A 24,969-nucleotide genomic window follows, 5' to 3' on the forward strand; every position below is an offset into this window, starting at 1 on the left:
ATTCATGAAGAATACGTTATAATGGCAATGCTTTATGCATTCAACAACAAAGCAAAAGTTGTTAAAGAGCAGGAAAATTTTGAAAAATCTAAAAGTAGTATATTTTAGTGCACCTTTCTCAGGAATTGATTATAGTGAAATAAAAATTAAGTTTTAAAGAATTTGAAAAATAAATTACCCATCCAGACTGTGTGTGTATGTTTGTGTCTATGTACACTTAGAGTTAACAAGGGATACATGTTTTTTCAAATGCCAATAGAATATTTTCATAACTTACTATATATATTAGGCTGCAAAATCTCAAGAAATCATTTATAACCACAATTTAATAAGACTATAATAAAAATGAGTAGAAATCAAAAACAAACAAAAAGATCTTTACAAGGGGCAGACATTATTAAGGAGGAAATCAAGACAAAAGTATAAAGAAAAAAATAAAATAGAATAAGACTAATTAAAATGAAAACATACAGTATGTCAGCTAGCTATACAGTATAGTACTCAAAGAAAATCCTAGAGCCCTAATTAACATATTAAAAACTAAGAAAAATGGGAATAAGTGGTCTACACATTCAACTCAGAATCCAGAAAAAAACCAATAAAATAAACCAAAAGAAGTCAGGGATAAAGAAATAATAAAAATTAAAGCAGAAGACAATACCAAAGAAAACAAACAAGCAAAATGAACAACAAAAGGCAATGAAACTCAAAGCTGGTTTTCAACAAGTTAAAAATAAAATCTGTCCTCGGGGTAAATGTCTTTGTGGGTCTGATCTCTGTATTTCTGGAGGTTGTTCCTGAAGACAAAGCCTAGAACCCAATCCTCCTTCATATCTGTTTCTATTTAATTTGGTGTGTTAATCCTTCCTGCTTGAAATGCCTAGAATGTTTCTGTTTTCTGCACTGAATTCAGATGAATGATACGGTATTTAAATACAAAAGACCTTTAAATATGGCTATATGACTTTTCCAACTGAAAAGGAAAAATAATTAGTCCATGGCACATTCCTTCTAAACAGTTATTTAAATACTCACTTGAAGCCTTCTGGACTGAAGTGATCACTGAAGGCTTTGACAGACTATGCAACTGCTATAATAAAACATTATGGTAAGAATAAGAAATGTAAGAGGTATGGAGTGGGTTGGCTATTTTTCCTCCCCTAGAGAACTTAAAGAAAAAAAAGATTAGACGTCGGCAAGAATGGCAGAGTAAGAACTCCAAAAATCCACTCCTCCGTAAAAGAAACAAGAACTCTGGAAAATTTGTGAAAATCAACTTTTTCAGAACTCTGGAAATTAACCAAAGACTTGCAACAATCCAAGAAGTGTTTATTCAAGAAAAACAGCTAAATCTCATTAACAGCAGTGAGTTTTATGGCATTTTATCTCCCTCTATTCCCACCACTATCTCCACAGATCAGCAGTAAACTTGAAAACAGATAGCCTAGCAACCACAGTGGGAAAAAGCAGCCTAGCAGATACTGAAAGAAGCAGAATGGGTTTGGAGCTACCTAAGAGCATCATTCCTAGAAAACTGTCACTGTTTGACCTATCTGGCCCTGGCCTCAAAATCCACACTCAAAGGACTTTTCTTCATTTAATCAGATTCAGAGTTTGCTTAGTGCAAACAGCCTTTTCCCCAGGGGAATGTTATAATCTGTAAAAACAGACTTCACAGAAATTGTTCAGAAAACTCATGATATTAGTTTCCTCTTGCTTTCACAACAAATTGCCTCAAACTTGACTGTTTAAACAATACAAATTTATTATCTTACAGTTCTATGGGTAAGAAGTCCAACACAGTCTCACTGGGTTAAAACAAATGTCTCAGAAGGGCTCAGTTCCTTTCTGTAGGCTGCAGAGGAGAATCTGTTTCCTTGCCTTTTCCAGCTTACACAGGTCACTTACAATCCTTAGCTGTGGCCTCCCTTCCTCTATCTTCAAAACCAGCAATGGCAATGTGTGGAGGACTCATAAGATCGTTTCACGTCCTATCACTGAAGTCCTGACTCCTTCTTCCGCTTTTAATGTCCTTCTGATTACACTGGGTCTACCTGGATAATCCTGGGTCATCTCCCTATTTTGAGGTCAGTTAATTAGCAATCTTAATTCCATCTGTATTCTTAATTCCTCTTTGACATGTAATCTAACATATTCACAGTTCTAGGAGTAGGATGTGAACATTTTGGAGACTAACAGTATTCTACCTATTCATTAAATAAATAAACAGAAGACAAAAACAAAACAAAAAAAACCCCAGCAATAGCAGTTATAACTACCACAACAACTATGGAAAGAAAAGAATATGGTTTCCAGAATGGCCACATTATATTATTTTTTTTTTATTTTTTAATTCTAGTATAGTTAAAGTATAGTGTTATATTAGTTACAGGTGTACAATATAGTGATTCAATAATTATATACATCAACAGTGGTCATCATGTTAAGTGTACTCTTAATCTCCTTCACCTATTTCATCCATTGCCCCGACCACCTCCCTTCTGGTGGTAACCATCAGTTTGTTCTCCATAGCTAAGGGTCAGTTTTATGGTTTATCTCTTTGTTCTTTTATTTAAACATTTTTTTAAAAAAAGATTTTATTATTTATTTGACAGAGAGAGACACAGTGAGAGAGGGAACACAAGTGGGCGGGGTTGGGGAGAGAGGGAGAAACAGGCTTCCCACTGATCAGGGAGCCTGATGTGGGGCTCAATCCCAGACTCTGGGATCATGACCTGAGCCAAAGGCAGATGTTTAACAACTGAGCCACCCAGGCACCCTTTTCTTTGTTCTTTTGTTTCTTAAATTCTACATATAAATGAAAACCTATCATATTTGTCTTTCTCTGACTGACTTATTTCACTTGGCATTATACTCTCTAGATGCAGGCATATTGTTGCAAGTGGCAAGATTTCATTCTTTTTCACAGCTAAGTAATATTCCACTATAGCTGTCTCTCTACCATCCATCTATCTATCTTACAATACCACATCTTCCTTATCTATTAATCTATTGATGAACACTTGGGTTGCTTCCATAATTTGGCTATTGTAAGTAATGCTGCAATAAATACAGGGGTGCATTTATCTTTTTGAATTAGTGTTTTTGTATTCTTTTTTAAAAAGACTTATTTGTTTATTTGACAGAGAAAGATACAGCAAGAGAGGGAACACAAGCAGGAGGAGTGGGAGAGGGAGAAGCAGGCTTCCCGTTGAGCAGGAAGCCTGGTGTGGGGCTTGATCCCAAGAGCCTGGGATCATGACCTGAGCTGAAGGCAGATGCTTAATGACTGAGCCACCCAGGCCTTTCTGTGTTTTTGCATTCTTTGGGTAAATACCCAGCAATGGAATTACTGGATCATAGGTAATTCTATTTTTATTTTTTTGAGGAACCTCTGTACCGTTTTCCACAGTGGTTGCACCAGTTTGCATTCCCACCAAAGGTGCACAAGTGTTCCTTTCCCCCAACATCTTTGTCAATTCTTGTTGTTTCTTGTGTTTTCATTTTAACCATTATGATAGGTATGAGGTGATATCTCACTGAAGTTTTGAAATTCATTCCTCTGATGATTCTTGATGTTAAGCATCATTGCATGCCATATTATATTATTTAAAACGTCTACTTTTTAACAAAGGTTAGGAGACATGCAAAGAAATAAGAAAGCATGGTCCATGCACAGGAAAAGAAGCAGTCAAGAGAAAATGTCCACAAGGAAGCCCAGATATTGAACTTATTAAACAACAACTTTAAATCAGCTATTTTAAGGGATGCCTAGGTGTCTCAGTCCATTAAGTGTTCAACTCTTGATTTCAGCTCAGGTCATGATCTCAGGGTCATGAGATTGAGCCCCGTGTCAGGCTCTGTGCTGGGTATGGAGCATGCTTGAGATATTCTCTGTCTCTTCCCCTCTGCCTCTAGTAAATAAATAAATAAATAAATAAATGAATGAATAAAATTTAAAACATTCATCAGCTATTTTATTACATTCCAAGAGTTAAAAGAAACAATGTCTAAAGATCTAAAGGAAAGTAGGAGAGTGATGTTTCACTAAATAGAGAGAATTGATCAAGAACTGGAAATTGTAGAGAGAAACAAATAGAAAGTGTAAAATTTAAAAGTGAAATATTTGAGTTGGAAGAAGAAAGAATCAGTAATTGAAAGGTTAATTGAAATGATCCACGTTTAGGAGCAGAAAGAAAAAAGAACAAAGAAAAATTAACAGAACAGAGACTCTGAGGCTTGTGGGACACCATCAAGCATTATGCATTATGAAAGTTCCAAAGGAGAGGACAGAAAGAAAAGTGTAGAGAGAATACTTGAAGATAAATGGTTGAAAACTTCCCAAATATTAATGAAAACATTAATGCACACATTTAAGAAGTTTAACAAACTCTAAATTAGGTAAACTCAAAGAAACCCACACCTATAGATATTATGAAAAAGAGAAAATCTTAAAAGCAGTAAGGTAGAGAAGTGACTTATCATGTACAGGAATCCTCAATAAGCCTGATTATTCATAAGCTGATTATTCATAAAAAAATTGATACCACAAGGCATTGGGAGACCTATTAAGATTGCTGAAAAGAAAAAGACTATCATCAAAGAATTCTATCTTTACCAAAACTATCCTTTTGAAGGAGAAATTAAAAAAAAAACAAAAACCAGAAAATTCACTGCTAGTCCCCAGCCTTACAAGAAATACTAAAGGACCTTCAGGTTGCAAAGAAATAATGACTCTAATACACATGAAGAAATAAAGAGCACTAGTAGAAGTAACTAATAGTAAAGATAATAAAACTATATTTCAAGCATAACTTTTGTCTCCTCTCTGATTTAAAAGACAACAACATAAATCAGTAATTGCAAGTCCATACTGATGGAGTCATGATGAATAAAGGTGCAATTTGTATGGTAATAAGACAAAGGAGGGAAAATGGAAGAGAGTGTAAAGGAACAAAGCTCTTTTTACTATTGAAATTAAATTATTAATCCATAGTATATTATTAATTAAGATGCTAATTGTTATCCTCAAGGCAACAACAAAAAATAAAGAATAAAAAATAAAAATAAAAAAAATAAAGAAAAAAAATAAAGAAATGGGATAAACAAAATGGTACACAAGAAAATAGCTATTTAATATAAAAAAGCAGTAATGGAGAAACAAAAACTCAATGACATAATACATATAAAAAAATAGTATGGTATACCATAAAACTATCATGTCAGTAATTACATTAAGTGTAAATGGATTAAACACTTCTCAAATGCACAGACTAGAGAAGAGATCTAGAAAACAAAAATTAAAAACATGATCCAATTAAATGTTGTCTATAAAAGACAGACTTCAGAATCAAAGACACAAGTAGGTTGAAAGTGAAAGGTTATAAGAAGATATGCCATAGGAATAATAATCAAAAAAAAAATCACAGAGGCTACACCAATATGGAACAAAATAGACTTTAAAACAAAAATTACTAGCAAAAAAGTAGGGCAATTTTAATTGATACTGTGAACACATAAAAAGATATAACAACTATAATCATGCATTTACATAATAACAGAGTCTCAAGACACATGGAATAAAAACTGACAGAATCAAAAGGAGAAACATAATTCAACAATAATAGTTGAAGACACCAATATTCCAGTTCCAATGGGTAGAACAACTAAATAGAAAATCAGTGAGAAAACAGAAGACTTGAACAATAGTATAAACCACATGTACACATAGAACACTCTCTCCAACAACAGCAGAATATACATTCTTCTCAAATGCATATGTAACATTCTCAAGGACAGACTGTAAGTTAGGCATAAAACAAGTCCCAATACATTTAAAAGGATTAAAACCACACAGAGTATGTTCTCTAACTACAGTGGAATAAAATTATGACTCGATGACAAGAGAAGATTTGGGGAATTCACGAATATGTGGAATTAAGTAACACACTTTAAATTAACTAAGTGGTCAAAGAAATCATATGAAATATTAGATAATACTCTAAGATAAATTTAAATAAAAAGACAACATACCAAAACTTATGGGATACACATAAAACAATGATTAGAATAAAACGTGTAGCTATAAACAACTGTATCAAAAACAAATCTCAAATCAATAATCTAACATTCTACCTCAAGAAGCCAGAAAAAAGATGAGTAAAGTAAATCCAAGACAATTAGAAGGAAGGAAATAATAAACATTAGAGCATAAATAAATTAAACAGACAATAGAAAAATGAAAAAGCAAATCAATAAGATCAAAACCTGATATTTTGAAAAGATCAACAAAATGGACAAAATTTTAGATAAACCAACCAAGACAAAAGAGAGAAGACTAAATTACTACAATTAGAAATGAAAGAAGGGTCATGGAATAAAAACTCATCATTACTATGGTCATTACTGGCCATTACTATTATTACTAAGGTCATTACTATGGACCTTACAGGATTAAAAAGGACTATGAGGGAATATTATAAAAAAGTGTGTGCCAATAAGTTAAATAATCTAGATGAAACAGATGATTTCTAGAAAGTCACAAATTACTGTAACTGACTCAGGAAAACACAGAAAATCTGAATAGATGAATAAAAACTTAAAAATTAGGTCAGTAATAAAAAAAATCCCATAAAGAAAATCCCAGGCTCAAGTGGCTTTACTGGAATTCTACAAAACATTTAAGAAAAATTAATGTGAATCCTTCACAAACCTCTCAAAATAGAGCAGAGAGGGAACACGTTTCAAACCACTCTAAGAGGCTAGTCTTACCATGATAATAAAAACAGACAGAGTCAATATAAGCACCCTATAGTCCAATACCCCTTATGAAGGCAGACACAAAAATAATCAAGAAAATACTAATAAGATGAATCCAGCAACACAGAAAACAAATTAAGCGCCATGACCAAGAGGGTCTAATCCTAGGAAGGCAGGGTTGGTTTAACATATGAACATCAATTACTGTAATCAAGACAGTGTAGTATTCAAAAATTAACTTGAAATGGATCAAAGCCTTAAATATAAGACCTGAAACCACAAAACTCCTAGAAGAAAACATAGGGGGAAAGCTAGTTAGCATTAGTTTTAGCACTTATTTCTGGGATATGACACCAAAGGCACAAACAACAAAAGCAAAATAAACAGGTGGGACTACAGCAAACTAAAAACTGTACAGCAAAGAAAACAATTGACAAAATGAAAATGTACTAAATGTAAGAAAAGTTTGCAAACCATATATCTGAAATACATAAGAAACTTATAAACTCAATAGTAAAAAAGCAAATAGATTAAATAATGGGCAAAGGATGTGAATAGGCATTTTTCCAAAAAAGACTAAGAAGTGACCAACAGATTCATGAAAAGGTGCTCAACATCACTTATCATCAGAGAAATGCAAATCAAACCCACAATAAGATATCATCTCGCATGTGTTAGAATGATTATTATAAAAAACACAAGAGACAATGAGTGTTGGTGAGGATGTAGAGAAAAAGGAACGCTTGTACACTGTTGGTGGGAATGTAAATTGCTATAGCCATTGTGGAGGCTCTTCAAAAAATGACAAATAGAACTTCCATATGACCCAGCAATCCCACTTCTGGGCATACAGTTGAAGGAAATGAAATAGTATCTCAGAGACATATCTACTGCCATGTTCACTAGAGCATTAGTCACAATAGCCAAGATATGGAAACAATCTAAGTGTTCAACAACAGATGAATGGATAAAGATGATGTCATATACATATACATATATATGTACATATGTATATATATATTATTTCCTTCTAGCATTTAAAAGAATCATCTTGCGATTTTGAATTTCAATGAGCACTGTTTTAGACAGAAACATTAGTAAGGTAACAAGATCTTATGGTAACAATAAAGCCTGCATACTCCAAGCAAGAGGTTGGATTATATTCAATTCGTTGGTTTTTTTCTCCATTCTCCTTCTTCCAAAAGCTGCATGAGCATTACCATCCCAAAACCACAATACCTGCTTCTGAACATATCATGGGCAAGACTTTACCTATGACTTTAATTACTCACAGGTGTGTTGACTTTTTCAAATCCTGGTTAAATTCAATTGAATATATAACTGATCTAAAAGTGAGTTAATCCCACCCAACCACCAAAATTATGATATAACGAGTAATAAATTTATTTATACTAAGACACTACTAGAATTCTGAACTGAAGTTATCCATTAAAAAAAGAAAAAGGAAAAAAAATTCCCCACAACATTCTCAAGTCTCCTTTAGGTCACAAGTGAGCTATTAAGCAAAACACAGAAACGATAGAGGAACATTTCTTAAGTGGGTGTTAGCAGATGTTAGCCAAGCAAATACTTCAGAATAATAAAATTAAATTAAGGGGTGCTCTCCTAATGTTTTCACCAGACGACTAATACAGACCCAAGATGGTTCCTGGCCAACAGTAAAGGCACCAGAACTTCAGATACATTTGTGAGAATGTTGGTGCTGTGAGAAGGGCCAAACCCAAATATCCATTTGGCCAAAACAGGTGTTAGCCTACCATTTACAGATGATAACTAGAAACCAGGCACCAGGCTAAGCTTATAAGCTTGTAAGCACATGTAGTCTTTCATTCAATCCTCACAACAACCTTCCGATTATATTATCATTATCCTTCCCATTTTACAGATGAAAAAACAGATTTAAAAAGTTAATATCTAAGCCTATTGTCCTCGTGTTTTACTTGGCAGTATAGGGACACAAATTCAAAGCCCATGATTTTAACCACAACATGCCACTTTTGGGTGTTTCACCTTGGTTACTCTTTCCTAGGATATAATTAAGTGCAGATGTAATGAATGCTTGAGCCATTAAACTCCGAGTAATCATCTGTTTGTGGAAACATCTGTCTCACTTGGCAAATATCCGAGGTTTAGATAAAATTTCATAGTTTGGTCTAGAGAATTAGAACTTTCAGAATTATGAAACTTTGATGATCAAAAAGGACCACCTACTGAGAGTCTCTGCCTTCTATAATGGACAGAACTTCCCCTAAGAAACCTAGGGGATCATAAGAATGTTCCTCTCCTCATGATCATGACTTAGTCTTCTATGTTTTCCAGGAGAAAATCCACCCTTAGCCTTTTGAAAATACTTTTTTTAGTGCTTGCAAAGAATGGAAGCATCTACAATCTTTTTTATAAGACAGGAAAATACTAAACAATTGGAAAGTTGAATGTCTTAGGATTGAATACAGTTGGATGCCAATTATAGTAAATGCTCATTTGCTAAATGTGTTAACCCATCAATAAACACTGAGTTTCTTTTCCTTATAAAGCGACTATAAGATTGGTTAAATAAATTATTTTTTAAAAAACTAAATTAAATGATAGTTGCTTCTCTATAGGTATTTCAATGTCCCTCGTAATGTCCCTCTTATTTTAATGTCCCTCTTAATATACAGCACCAGGACTGGAAACAACAATTCAGAAGAATTCAGAGAGTGAGAGTATAACAGGGCTAACTCCTTTCTTATTGTTTATACTGTAATATGACTGACTTTTAAGGTTACTTAGCTTATTAAGAAATTGAATGATTGTATCTATGGTAACTGCAGAAAGCCATTGATATCTCTAGCATTTCAATGTGTGGTGTCTTTAAGCCACTCTGCTCCAAACCTGTTCTTATGTAGTGTTTCACATGATTAACTTGTCATTTTAACTTCTGAAATCTTTTTGAAATCTATGGTCATCTAATCCTTTAGAAATTTCTACACTTTTTGTTAACTTCTCCAATTCACACTGAAGTTATTAAAATAAGTATTGAAGGGGACAGAATCAAGTTGGGAGCCATTTACATCCAATGTGACATCATTTGTCAGGAGTGCCAAGGTGATATGTCAGCTTTCTGTCCAGATTCCTGTACAGTAGCCAATCACTTCCCTTCAGGTTGATCATAATTAGTATTATATTAGAAGTTCACTTCATCATTTAGTCTCCTTTCAAATTGGTGACCTGTTATCTGAACAAGTCAAGGTCATATTAGTAAAACATTTTCAGGTACTATAATGTGTCTTACCTCTATTTCATTTGTGATTTGTATAAAGAAGATTGTTTTATATTCTCCATCCAATATGGTAGCATTTAATAAATCCTTACAGTGACTAACCTTCTGTTTCTTTTCACATTACCTCAGATATCTTCTGGCCTGTTGCCCCTCTCTCTGATGATTTTCTGTGTAGGTGTGTACCCTAATCGCAATCCTTGCTAACATATATTTTGCTACCATATTCGGATGGTAGGTTTATTGACTTATGTTTTCTTAGGTATTGACTCTGGGGTTTTTTTTGTTTGTTTGTTTATTTCTGTTGTTGCTTTGTTTTTGATGGAATCCTTAATTTCTTTCATAAACTCTGGTTTTCAATCATTTTTGACTACATTAATAAGTCTCTAAGCTGGTTCTTAAAGTCTGGGCCAATGTTTCTCTGAGTAATGACATACAGACCACTTGCATCAGAAAGCTGTTTCAGGAGATCTGGAACTGGGCCCAGGAAGCTGTATTTTTAACATGTAATACATATGATTTTTATCAACACTGAAGTTTGGTTCTTCCCAGCTCTAGAGATACATACTCTGTTCTTCAACATACAGTCTTCATTTAATATTTTAATCCAGTCTAGAGAACAAAAACACCCTTCTTTTTGATACCACCGGAGACAGTAAAAGTGGGAGATATTTTACATCTAATACCTCAAAAGCCCCAAAGCACTCTGCAAGTCAGATATCCAGAGAAATTTAAATGGTTGACTAAAAGTTACATAGATCATGGTTAGCATAGAATTTAAACCACAACTGATCTGACTCTGGTGCCTGAAATGATGGCAGCATATCATGTTATCCCACGTGACTGTTTCCTTTTAGCCAACAATGGAGACTAGATAAGGACTGAAATTATTTTAAGGGAAAAGATAAATAGCCTGTACAATGATGAGAAAAGGAGTCTTTGGGTAGGAAAATGGGGAAAAGAGAGCAAGCCCACCCACAGAACACTCTTAGATGGAAGTGGAAATCTCAGTATGTGCTGGAGACAGCTGCCAGAAAACACTAGGGAGAGACAGAAGGCCGCATGAGGAACAAGGTAAATTCAAAGCAACTTAAGGGAAAGCAGGGTCAATTTCAGTTAAGCTGATTTCAAGATAGTTATAATCAGATATTGGTCTTTAAGTCAATTACTAAATGAAAAAGTAAAAGTCCTCTAAAGGAACATGTTTTGTGTGTATGACATCCATAAATTAGATGTTCATATTTGGGGAAAGGGGGAAAACACATTGTTTTATTAAAAACATTTAGGGAACTGATGATCTGAATCTTAAAACTCACTGATTTAAATAAAATAAAATATGTAAAGAAGTAAATGAGAAGAATTCAATGTCCAATTAAAATTTTTTCATTCACTTATGGTTTACTTTTTCATTTTTTAAAGACTTTTAAGATTTAAGATTAAGATTTTTTAAGATTTTTCAAGATCTGATTACTGATAATGTAACTGGAATCAAGCTAGATGCTGGAGCATCTTTTTAGGTTAAATAACTCGGCAAATGTAAAGTGAATATATGAATAAATGAATGAAGAGTAAATGAAGTGAATGAATAAAGGATTTAACAAGCAATCACAAGGATTAGAGAAAATGAAAAGGTATACATGGAAATCTTGGATAGCGCTCTGCAATCAGAAAGTCCAAGTCTACAACTCTTGACCCTTTTCTAATGAGACTCCAGAGATCTGAAGTCTCACATTCAAGGTCAAATCATCTTTTAAGTGTATTATGAAGCTGTAATATTCATGAGATAGTCCACGGCCACCCAGACTTTTTGTTTAAGTACATGAGAGAAGATCTGGAGTTAGGATAGCTTCTACTTATCAAAATCCCTCATACAGCCAGCAAAAAAAAAATCACAGAAAATGCTAAGGAACAATCCTGCAACTCTCTCTTGACAACAAAAGTTTCCTGTACAAAGTTATTAGTCAACAGAATTCAAATAATTAAAAACATAGGGTAGGAGCGCCTGGGTGGCTCAGTGGGTTAAGGCCTCTGCCTTCGGCTCCGGTCAAGATCCCGGGGTCCTGGGGTTGAGCCCCACATCGAGCTCTCTGCTTGGTGGGGAGCCTGCTTCCCCCTTTCTCTCTCTGACTACTTGTTATCTCTGTCTGTCAAATGACTAAATAAAATCTTTAAAATAAAATAAAAATAAAAACATAGGGTAGTATGTTTATTTATTTATGAGCTCTAGCAAATCCTATTTGGCAACCTGGCTATCTTAACAGATATCTTGACAAAATGCTATCTTAATATGAGCAATTATAATTACAACAATGTAAAAAAAAGCTATTTTTTTTTCACACAGATGAAAATAAACACTTGTTTCTTTCACAGTGTAATTCAATAAAACGACCCATCATGTTAAAAAAAAAAACATAGAAATGTTCTTTTCTTAAGACGGTAATGACATTACCATGCACATGTAGCTGAAGGTGCTGCTGTGTTTCCCCAGCGGCGTTGGTTGCCACACATGTGTATCTGCCAGCATCTTCCATCAGGGCTTTGGCAATTTGTAAAACTCGACCAGAAGACTGGATCTAATGGGGAGCAGAAAGCATGGGAGCACTTTGTACTTTACACTGGACTTGAAAGCATTTGCTGAGATAGACAAATTCATTTAAATTTATGCTATTTAATTACATTTTTATGCCAATCTTAAGTATCTCTTGATAGATTAGAACCAGATCACTTCATTGTACCAAAAAAAAAAAAAAAGACTGATTTGATTGAAAAATTTTTCTTATTCATTGGAAAACACAAAATAAAGTAACCTAAGGCCAGCCTGCTGGTACAGTCATAAAACTTCACTGAACAAAAGACTTTAGCACTGAACCATGAGGTATGTGATGAAAATTTAAGCTACTTAAAAAAAATACGGTCACATTTATGTAACACTTCATAAATACTTTTAAGACAACAATCTCTTTTGATTAAATGGTCATGAGGGCCAGAAAAACAATAAAAATTATAAAATATGAGTAATGGAAGTGCAGATAAATTTCTTCCCGATTGTTTTTCCTCACTTCTCTCTTAAACCTATTGCAACTAGCCTTCACTATTTTGAAACTAGTGATTCAGTGGTTATTCTTTGAAACTGATTATTCAGAGGTTTTCAATAGCTTCTAATCACAATATCCAGCAGCTTATGTATTAAGCTCATATTCTCTTTCACCAGCTACAGCATTTGGCATTACTGACCCCCTACTCCTGAACCACTCTACTCTCTGTATCTGTGTTGAAGATACAAAAATGTCCTCCATTCTCAATCTCTGACTTTCTCAGGAGACCACAGAATCTGCTTCCTCCTCCTGCCCCTTAAACATAAAGCTCAGCTTTCTGATAGTTTACATCCAAATTCATGGCTTCAGCGAAGAATCTTGTGCAGACTCCGAAATTTATAGTACTGGCCTCAATTCCTCTCCTAACTGCCACACTCGCTGTTCCAGCTAATCTGCTGGACACGTTAGCACATGAAATTTAACACATCCAAAACAAAGCTTTTAACTGTTGCCTTCTATCTCCAGACCTACTTTCATTGCATGTTTCCAATATCGTTTAAGAGCACGACTATTCTCCAAGTCATCTTGATTTCAGAGCTCACTCTGACTCTCCTATTCGTTATACTACTCTAAGTTTTTCAGATCCTCTACTTTCCATTCTCACAACCACTGTGGGATTATAATAGTTTCTTAATTTATATTCCAGTGTCTCCAACCTCCTCCAAATTAATCTATCTTATATACCATTGCCAGAATAATTTGTCTAAAATGCGAATTTGATCCTTTTACCAGTTCCCCTTCCAAGCTCACTCATAGCTCCCCACTTTACCCAGAATGAAATCTGAACTCAGCATCGTCCTCCAGGCTTGCCACATTCTGACCCCAAATGATCTGCTCTCTATACTCAACTCCCACTTGACCTATTCTCCAGCCACAGTGTACTAAACTCATTAAAGCAGCACGTTCATACATTACTATTCACTTCTAGACTTCCGCACATGGCCTTTAAATGCCATAATTTTTTAAGACTCTGGACGAGGTCAGTTCTCTCTTCTATTTTTTCTTACTCTTCACTCTTCCCTTAGATTAACTCATTCATGTCTATGCTTTCAAATGTCATCTGTGTGTCCGTATCTCCAGCCAGAACTCTCCTTTGAGCACCAGGAGCATATATTCCACAGTCTACCTGATCTCCACTTTATTTCAAAGTCAACTCAACCTCTCAAAATCCAAAATTTAAATCCAGTTTTTTTTTTTTGCCTCTAAATGAGTTGTCCTCCAAAGTCTCCTGTCTCACCGAATGGCATCATAAGATACACATCTGTACAGGTTAGATTCCCCAAGTTTTCCTTGATATTTCCTGCTCCCTCAACTTTCCTATGCAACTTATCACTGAGTTCTAATGATTGAAACAATAATTCTCAAATATATCCATATATCCTCATCTTCATGGCTAGAACGTGAGTTCAAATTTCAATATTCTCTCTCTCCTAGATGAGTAAGTCCTAACGGATTTCCACATATCTACTCTTTATATTTTTAAATTTATTTTTGGAGGTAAAATTGGCATATATTGTATTAGTTTCAAGTGTACAACTTGATAATCATACACACTGCAAAGTGATCATCACACGTCTAGTCTTCAAAGTTAACAAATTTTTTTTCTTGTGATGAGAACTTAGAAGATTTACTCTCCTGTTAACTTTCAAGTATGTAATACAATATTATCATTTATAGTCACTATGTTGTAATTACATCCCCATGACTTATTTACTTAATATCTGGGAGTTTGTACCTTTTGACCATCTTCGCCTATTTTGCCCACCACTCCCTTCTCCTCTGGCAACCACCAATCTGTTCTATGTGTATCCATGAGTTTTGTTTCTTTTATTTTTTAGATTCCATATATAAGTGAAATCACATGGTATTTATCTTTCTCTGTCTGACTTATATCAATCAGCATAATGCCCTTAAGGTCTATCCATGTTGTCACAAGTGGCGAGACTTCATTCTTTTTTTTTTTTAAATGACTGTATAGTATTCTCGTGTGTGTGTGCGTGCGTGTGTGTGTGTGTTTGTGTGATATCTTTATCCATTCATCTACTGATGAACACTTTGGTTGTTTCCATGTCCTATTATAAATAATGCTGCCATGAGCATGTGGATGCGTATGTCTTTTTGAGTTAGGGTTTTCGTGTTCTTTGGATAAATACCCAGAAATGGAATTGCTGAATCAAATGGTGGCTCTGATTTTTATTTTTTGAGGACTCTCCATATTGTTTTCCATAGTGGCTGCACTATGTAAGTTCCCACCAACAGCACACAAAGGTTCCCTTTTCTCCACATCCTCACCAACACTTATTTCTTGTCTCTTTGATAACAGCCTTCAAACAGGTGGATGTGGTGTCTCGTGGCTTTAATATGCATTTCCCTGATAATTACTGATATTAAACATTTTTCCATGTGCCTGTTGTACATCTATATGACTTTGGAAAATGTCTAGTTATATCTTGTGCCCATTTTTAAATCAGATTGCTCATGTTTTTACTATTGAGTTGAGCTCTTTTTATACTTTTGATATTAATCTCTTATCGGATATATGATTTACAATTTTTCCTTCATTTAATAGGTTGCCTCTTTATTTTGTTGGTGGTTTCCTTTCCTGTGCAGAAGCTTTTTGAATTGATATAGTCCCACTTGTTTATTTTTGCCTTTGTTGTCTTTGATTTGGGAGTCAGATCTAAAAATTCAATGCCAAGACTGTTTTCAGGAAGCTTATTACCTATATTTTCTTAAAGGAGTTTTGTAGTTTCAGGTTCTACATTCAAGTCTCTAATCCATTTTGAGCTGATTTTTACGTAGCATTTAAGATAGCATTCTGGTTTTATTCTTTTGCCTGTGACTGTCCAATATTTCCAACATCATTTATTGAAGAGAGTATCATTTTCCCATTGTATATTCTTGACTTCCTTGTCATAAATTAACCAACCAATATATGTCTAGGTTTATTTCTGGGCTCTCTATTCTGTTCCATAGATCTATGTATCTGTTTTTATGCCAATACCAAACTGTTTTTGATTACTACAGCTTTGTCATACAGTCTGAAAACAGCATGTTGCCTCCAGATTTGTTTTTCCGTCTCAAGATCACTTTGGCTACTTGAGGACTTCTGTGGTTCCATACAAATTTTAGGATTGTTTGTTCTACTTCTGTGGAAAATGCCACTAGAATTTTGATAGGAATTGCACCAAATCTGTAGATTGCTTTGGGTGATAGGAACATTATAACAAGATTAATTCTTCCAATCCACTGGCATGGGATAACTTTCCATTTATTTATGTCTTCTTCAATTTCTTTCATCACTGTCTTATATTTTCTAGTGCACAGGACTTTCACTTTCTTTCACCTCCTTGGTTACATTTCTTTTTATTCTTTTTCATGCAATTTTAAATGGACTATTTTCTTAATTTCTCTTTCTGATAGCTTAATGTATAGAAATGAAACCTCTTTTTGTATATTGATTTTGTACCTCGCAACTTTGCTGACTTCATTTATTAGTTCTAACACTTTTTTGGTGAAGTCCGCAAGATTTTTTAATACATACTTTCCAATTTGGATGACTTTTATTTCTTTTTCTTGCCTAATTGCTCTTGATAGGACTTCCAATACTATGTTCAATAAAAGTGGTGAGAGTGGGAATACTTGTCTTGAACTTGATCTTAGAGTAAAAACTTCCAGTTTTTCACCACTGAATGTGATATTAGCTGAGGGCCTGTTATATATGGCCTTACTCATGGTGAGCTATGTTTCTTCTATATCCACTTTGCTGAGGGTTTTTACCATAAATGGATGTTGACTTTTGTCAAACGCCTTTTCTATTGAGATGATCATGTAATTTTTATCCTTCATTTCATGAATGTGGTGTATTATGTTGGTTGATTTGTGAATGTTGAAACATACATACATCCCTGGAGTAAATTCCATTTAATCATAGTGGATGATCATTTTAATGTTGATAGCAACTTCAGTTTGGGTGCGTTCTAAAACTCCACATTTTTAGTCCCCCACAATATTTTGTTTTTGATGTCATATTTTACATTCTTTTACTTTATGTCTCCCAAAACAGTTTATTGTGGTTATAGTTTATTTTACTACTTTTGATTTTTATCTTCATACTGGCTTCATAAGTAATTAACCCACTACCTTTACTATATATTTACCTTTACTGATAACATTTTTACTTTCATATGTTTTCTTGTTCCTAGTTAATGTCTTTTTTTTTTTTTCAGCTTAAGAAGTCCCTTTAACATTTCTTGTAGGGACAGTTTAGTGATGATGAATTCTTTTACCTTTTGCTTCTCTAAAAATCTCTTTATTCTCCTTCAGTTCTGAATAATAACCTTGCTGCGTAGCGTATTCTTGGTTGGAAGTTTTTTTTCCCTTTCAGCACTTCAAATATATCATGCTATTCCCTTCTGGCTTTCAAGATTTCTACTGAAAAATCAGCTGACAGTCTTATGGGGGCAGGGTTCCCTTGCACCTAACAGATGGCTTTTCTCTTCCTGCTTTTAAGATTTTCTTATCTTTAACTTTTTACATTTTAATTATAATGTCACTTCCTGTGGATCTCTTTGGGTTTGTCTTATTTAGAATTCTCTGTGATTCCTAGACCTAGATATCTGTTTCCTTCCCCAGTTTAGGGAGGTTTTCAGCCATTATTTCTTGAAATGTGTTTTCTGCCCCTTTCTCTCTCTCTTCCCCTTCTGGAATCCATATAATGTGAATGTTATTCCAGTTCATGTTGCCCCATAGGTCCCTTAAGCTATCTTCATTTAAAAAAAAAAAAAAAATTCTTACTTTTTGCTGCTCTGTTTGAGTGAGTTCCACTGCTGTTTTCCAGGTCACCGATCTGTCCTTCTGCTTCATCTCACCAGCTGTTGAACTGCCTAGTATATTTTTCAGTTTAATTACTGTATCTTCAGCTCTGTGACTTTTGCTTGGTACTTTCTTATATTTTCTATCTTTTGTTGCAGTTCTCACTATGTTCACAAGTTCTTTTCCTGAGTTTAGTGAGCATCTTTATGATCATTACTTTGAACTCTTTATCAGGTAGATTACTTATTTCCATTTTGTGAAGGTCATTTTCTGAGGTTTTGTTCTGTTTTTCCATTTGAAACATACTCCTCTGTTTCCTCATTTTGCTTGAGTCTCTAAGTATTAGGCAAAATAGCTATCTTCCCAGTCTTAAAGGAGTAGCCTTGTGTAGATTAACCTCATTGCTCAACCCTGCCCTAGCTCTTGGTTGTCTTTTAGACTTTATGACAGCCTAAGTAGCCTGATTTATTCTGGATAGACTCCAGTTACTCAGGGTGTTCCAAGACCTATCAGTGTTCCAAAGAGAGGGATCTCAGTCAGGTCCTGGTTTCAGGCTGCCTAGAAGCCAGATCCCTAGGCAGCACTTTTAAAGTACACAACTATACACAGTCCCACAGGACTGCAGTTGTAAACCATGCTGCCCTTCAGCCCAGGGGACCTGGAGGTGTCCCCTCGGTGACAGTTGCAAAAATGAAGGCTTTGGGTGTGCGTATATGCCCCTTGCTGGGAAGTACCAGTGAGCTAGCAAGGCCAAGGGGGACACAAAGGTGGTGTCTCCCTGCATTTACTCCCTGAGAGTGCCTTCATAGCCTCTACATGTGTGGCAAACCTGAAGCCTGTCTCTCATGTTGAAGCTCCAGGACAAGTGGATGGGGCTTTTTCACCAGCAGGTGTGTTCCAGTTAATGTGTGCCATGCCTTGGGTGTGGTAGCCTGCCAAGAATGGCTTTTCTGATTATTGTTACAGTCCCATAGGGCCCTGCAACACAAGCCCCTTGGACCACTGGGTCCAGGCATTCAAGGGGTGTCCCTTGTGTGGGCTGTGCTTGCCTGTCAGCTTTAATAAGGCAGTGGGAGAGTACTTGGGGTGGGGCATGCCTGCAGCTTTAGCAAGGCAGGTGAAGAGTGCTGGGGGACAGAGCACCACCCTCCCCACCTCCACTTTAGCAAGGCAGTGGGAATTTGCTATGTCTGCACACATCTGCTTTCACTAGCAAGATGAAGGGAGAGTGTAAAACTGGTGACAGACAACACCTCTGTCCTGGAGAAAGTCCCTACTGGTCCCTGTCCTGCTGGCAGATGCTTTAAAATTAACAAACGAATCTCCTTCACATATAGTCTAGTCTAGGCACTTTTCAAATTTCTGGACTAGGAAGCAGAGTAAGTAAATCTGCATGTGAGTCATTTAAAAGTAGTATCTCAGATCCTGACAGTCCTTTGGGTCTCTTGGATGTAAGCTCCATTGGTTTCCAAAGCCAGACATTTTATGGCTTTTCTCTCCAGTACATGTCCCAACGGTTGGAACGCCTGATAGAGGGCACAAACCCCATGCTCCTCAGAGGGAAGCTGCAGACTTGTGAGATCCCTCCCTATAGTGAGTTGGTATGGTATGGTTTTTAGCAAGATTGTTTCTCTGCCTCTCCTCCCCATCTTGATGTTGCCCTTTTATCCTTTGTTGTGGAGGAGCAGTTCAGCTAGTTTTCAAATCTTTTTCAGAGGGAACTGTTTCATACATGGCAGTAAATTTGGTGTGTCTGTGGGAGGAGGTGAGTACAGGATCTCCTTACAGTACTGTTTTGGAACACCCCCGTCCACATATCTACTTTAAATGCCTTCATTACCTTATTGGGGCCAGTAACTATCTAAAATGAAAATCTGATTATGTCACTACTCTCTTAAAGCTCTTCAAAGATCTCCCATTGGTTTAAAGTAAAAATAAAACCATTATTATTACTTAAGTGTCTTCTACTCCCTGGTCTCCTCTAATACACCACCTCATCCTGCTCTGTGTTCTTCAGTCCAGTGGCTTGCTGTCAGGTGCTCCGGAAGTATCATGCTCCTTTACTTTAAGCTGTTTGCCCACACAGATCTCTGGAATACCCTACTCTGTTTTCTTCCATTAATTCGCTCATTTAACTCCTATGTATTCTTCAGAGATCTGCTCAAAGGCTTTCTCTATGAATTACCTAATACCTAAAGTCTTTCCACATTATCTGTTCTTATACTTCATATTTTCTTTTAAAGTTACTCATGACAGCTTACAATTAAACTTCTATATGATGACGCGATAAATGACTATCTCCCTGCTGTATGTTTTAAGGCTTCATAATGAATCTCTCACTAGCATGAATGTATAAGATTAATTCCATTGGATTTCGAATAGGAATAATAAATGAGCAGATACCCATCATTTGTACTGGGGAAAGAACTCAATACATTCTTCATTACTGAAAACTTACTACAAGCAAAATTCAAGTCCACATTAGTCAACTACCTTGATCCTAGTAGCAAAATCTATTGATTCAGAATTTTAAATGGATCATTTAGATTATCTAAGTGTGAAATAAATCAATCACTCTATCTATCTATCCAGAAATATGTAATGAGGTACATTTACATGCCAGGAATTATACTCAGATTGAAGGATATAGAAGTGAATTTATTCAGACTGAGTCTCTGCCATCTTAAAGCTTATAAACTAGTTAAGATTTTTTAAAGACTTATTGCACTTAGGTTTATGTAGATATGATTTTATCTTAATCTTATTCTATGGAATATTGGAGATACCGTGAGTCCGTAATGATGAACACCATTCATTCACCCACAAGACACCAGTTTTTCAATATTTAAAACAGGCATAAGTTGAAATAATAAAAATACCAACAAATACATTAAAATTATCACTGTTAACGTTATTAGTCTTCAATGAATTCCATTCTTCAAATCAAAATATTAAGATAAAGTCTAAATAACTCTAAGGAAAACATATTATTTTGATAAATTTTCTCTAAAATCTATCCAACAGGAAAATCTACAATTCAGAAAGAAGAATGTGATAGTTCTGGGAAGATCCATGTAGACTTCACATTTGGGGCTCAACAATATTTATCCTTACCTTAAGGTTTCCTTGGGCAGTGTTAATAGGTTGGCCATCTTTTAACCATGTAATAGATGGATTTGGAATGCCATTGGCGATGCACTGCAAGGTGATAGGCTTGTATTTCACTACGGTTCTCTCAGAAAGGCCTGAGGATTTGATTGTTGGAGGAACTACATTTAAGAAAGGAAGGAAGGAAGGAAGGAAGGAAGGAAGGAAGGAAGGAAGGACAGCAGGAAGGGATGATAAGGACAGAGCGAGGGAGGGAGAGACGCAAACCATAATCAGTGAGATCAAGTACTTAATCTGGATATAAGAACCTGAAACTTCAAAATTTAGAAAAGGGAAAATTCTTATTTTAAGAAACAATGAAATAATTTTATCCCATGCATTTAATTTATAGTTTTAAGCAATTTTAGATGACTTATTTCTTAAGTGTGGATCTCTAGAAGAAGAAGATGTGTTTATGGTAACTACAATCCACATGTTTGGCTTATAACTTTTGGTATGTTTCCCCAATCTGTTATGATCCTCCCTTTCTCTAGAACTACCTCACTCAATCAGGGTGGGTTTCCGCTACCTGTATTTATACTGCATGACTCTGACCCCAGCAAGGCTGACTGAATGCAGAATGCGAGCATGATTTAAGCTGGACCTGCCAGATTCCCTCCCTCAGCAATTGGAATTGAGACTGAGAAACAGGGTTGGCTATATTTCATCACAGGATTGAAAAAGCAGGAAAAAAAAAGTCTGCGTGGACAGAGGGGAAAGATGTTGATGTTCATAGAAACCTCTGCTAGAGCTTCTAAAGGGCTCCCCAGTTTCTCATTGCTGTCCCTCCCTTCCCAAGGTCGGCAGGCAAGTGAGACACATAATACCCTGGCCAAGGGTTGTCTCTGTCATCGCACTAATGGTTCTGAGTCTTCTGTGCTAGTTCTGTGAATACCCCTATCTACCCTGGATCCTGCACAACATCTTAGCCCCCATTTCTGGAAACGACTTTATTCACACTCCCTCCTGTTCTGGCTAACCCCAGAGAGCTGACACAAGCCCTTTACTTGGAATTTGCTGCCTGCCTATTCTACCTAATTTGGTCTCAAACCTACATAGAATTCTATGTAGAATAAACTCCCTAACATTTGAAGTGTTTATATTAATTTACATAGGTCTCTTGGTTAAGTCTCTGTCAGTAAAGCGCCTTAAGATTAATCTGTTATTTTTTAACTGAAATTCACATCCTTTATATTACTTTCCACAACTCAAGAATTATCTAGATTCCTGGGCTAGCATCTGAGTTAAATAATGACAGAATGCATAAATTAATTTTAAATATAATGCTCATGTCCCTTCTTCAGCATACCATGAATAGTAACTTCAAATTTCTTCTTGTGGTCACCAGCAATGTTTGTTGCCACACAGCGATAAAGGCCTGTGTCTGATACTTGAGCCTGGGTAATAACCAATTTGCGCCCATTTAGTAGAATCTTGAATCCGTCCCTTTCATCAATTATCTGGCCATCCTTTAGCCACCTATAGAAACAAGGCAAAAAGAAGTCTGGAGATGTATTTTAAATAACTTAGTTCCTAAAAGACATGTGTATGTGTATGCATATCTTAGAGGAACTTGATTTATCTATATATTATATGTTTCTACACATACAGAGATATGTAAATTCTCAACCGCGTATTTGCCTAATTCCCTGTTGGCCCACTCTGTAAAATGAACTATAATGTGGGAAAGAAAAAAGTAAACCTGGCCCAACACAGAAGTTAGCATAGTGTTGGAACCCCAGTAGCTCTGTGTTTTCTTCATTCTTCTATTTATGTTGAGGAAACAGAGGGAAGTGTCCCTAAATAGTATTCACTTCAAATGTTTAAATAACATTAACCAGCGAAGAGGCTACCTTCCTAAAATATCTGTCAAATAAAATCCTGAAATCATAGAGCATATTTTTACATTTCTTAGGAGTTATTATTTTCCATTTTACTCTGTAATTGTATATTAGCATATTTTATTCTTTTAGTGGACTAACTGTTCCTTTGCATGTCTTGCACCTTGGAAATGAAGGTAAGTATTCACGAAATGCTTTGTGAATGACGGAATGAGAAAAAAGAACTGGTAAACACGTATGCATGGTGGCTTCCTCTATTTTCCTAATGATGCCCAGTATACTTCTTTTTATTGTGTCATTCATTAAACATTTCAGTGCCTCAAGAAGATCTGACAGATACTGCTTATTAGTCTGTCTCTATGAACTGAAAATGTCATTTCTAGGAGGATAAATGGAATTTCTCTAATTGAACAGATTTAAAGGCCATGTGATTATTAAGCAAAAGTTGCCTTGTATATAGAGTATGTCTTTTTAAAAGAGGAACATGAAGAATGTAATTTTATATGGCCACCTTTTAATGACGCAGAAATTTTTTCAAGATAGCCCTAAAACACTCAAATAAAGAAGTGGGAGGTATTTAGAAGACATACCAAAACCCTTACATGATAGTTGGTGTGGGAGAGCCTGTCACTTGACAATCTAGCTCCAATAAGTTATTAATCATCACAATGAAGTAAGATGTTTCGTCTCCTCCTTCTATAGCTGGTGGCACTAGAAAACAACAGAGATGTAACATAGAAAGAAATGTGTGTACACCAGAAAAAATATACCACTGTTTAAGCAATACTAAGTTGCAGTTCAGAAGGCTGACAAGTATCCTAGGAATCTGATACACGAAGGGGATTTGAAATGTAAAATATATTTTATCATACACACTTGCTAGGATCAATGAATGTATCTTTGACATGCTGTGGACTTTTCTCAATCTAGCACATTGGTACTGCGGCTACCATCTCAATATAAAGTTGGTTCATATTTTATGTTGCTTATTTTCATAATAAGAAGAGAAAAGAACCTCAAAAATTGGACCTCTGCTCAAAAAGCCTTCAATTTACAGAGAAATGGAGACTAAAAACATTGCAAGATGACTTCCCAAGGCCCAGAGACTATTTTCTGCACTAGACATAGCATAGTGCTCACGACAGAGGGCCATGATATCACTCACTGCAATCAGATATTGTCACAGATGTAAAACATATCGGTGCACTGAAAAATACAAAGTGTACCTATCAAAATCAGTGGAATATTTAGTGGGTTCTTAGATCTTGGGATTCTGGTAATAAATCCACCACTTAGTAATGTGCAGTCCAGAGTCGAACAGATAAATGAAGCTTCTCTAAGACTGTTTTATTGTTCTACGACCAAAAAAACATTTAATAAAATGGTCAGGTTTTGCTGTGAACCTGGAATCCAGAAGGTGGCATCCTTATTTACCTAAGACATTGACTTCGTATTTGATTTCCTTTTCTCCTGCCACACTGGTAGCCACACATACATACTGTCCCCGATCAGCTTCTAGGGCACTCCTGATTTCTAGTTTCTTCCCACCAGCTTCTGTACGGATGTTGTCACTGGGTTTCACAGGTACACCATCTTTTAACCAGGTGAGGACTGGAGGAGGGTTCCCCGTAGCTTTACACTCTAGGGTCAGCGAATGAGCAATAACCACTTGCTTATTCAGAGGCACAGCCAAGTCACCTTCAATCATTGGAGGAACTAGGTAGAAAAAAGTAATTATTTCAGGCATCTTTGAAATCCTAATGAAATAAAGGGGATTTTGTTTTCATGTAATTTGACCATAGAAACTAACTACATGTCTGTCTCCTTCAAGGCTATTAAGAAACGAATTTCTTGGGTTAGCTGATCTGCAGCTATCCTAAATATTGTGGGATACTTTGTACTGTGTCTGGCTTACAAAGGGGAAATAGTAGAGAATGATCTTAGTCCTAACAACTACTTTGCCTTCTCCATAAAAACCAAATGGTCTAGAAGCCCCGTGGGCCATGGGCAAATGGTTGGGCAAATGAATGGG

General features: G+C 35.7%; 1 protein-coding gene across 1 annotated transcript in view; it reads right to left on the reverse strand.

The window, feature by feature from the left end:
• HMCN1 (hemicentin 1) overlaps positions 1 to 24,969 on the reverse strand; it is a 473,045-nt gene that overhangs the window by 164,462 nt on the left and 283,614 nt on the right. Inside the window, exons 32-36 of the mRNA XM_080824786.1 lie at positions 24,372 to 24,653; positions 23,540 to 23,648; positions 22,406 to 22,575; positions 21,064 to 21,218; positions 12,489 to 12,612 (exon numbers count right to left, since the gene is read on the reverse strand). Coding sequence (XP_080680912.1) covers positions 12,489 to 12,612; positions 21,064 to 21,218; positions 22,406 to 22,575; positions 23,540 to 23,648; positions 24,372 to 24,653 — 840 coding nt within the window. The remainder of the gene's footprint in view (positions 1 to 12,488; positions 12,613 to 21,063; positions 21,219 to 22,405; positions 22,576 to 23,539; positions 23,649 to 24,371; positions 24,654 to 24,969) is intronic.

The sequence above is a fragment of the Martes martes genome (genome assembly GCF_963455335.1).
Source record: "Martes martes genome assembly, chromosome: 15".
NCBI classification, from domain to species: domain Eukaryota; kingdom Metazoa; phylum Chordata; class Mammalia; order Carnivora; family Mustelidae; genus Martes; species Martes martes.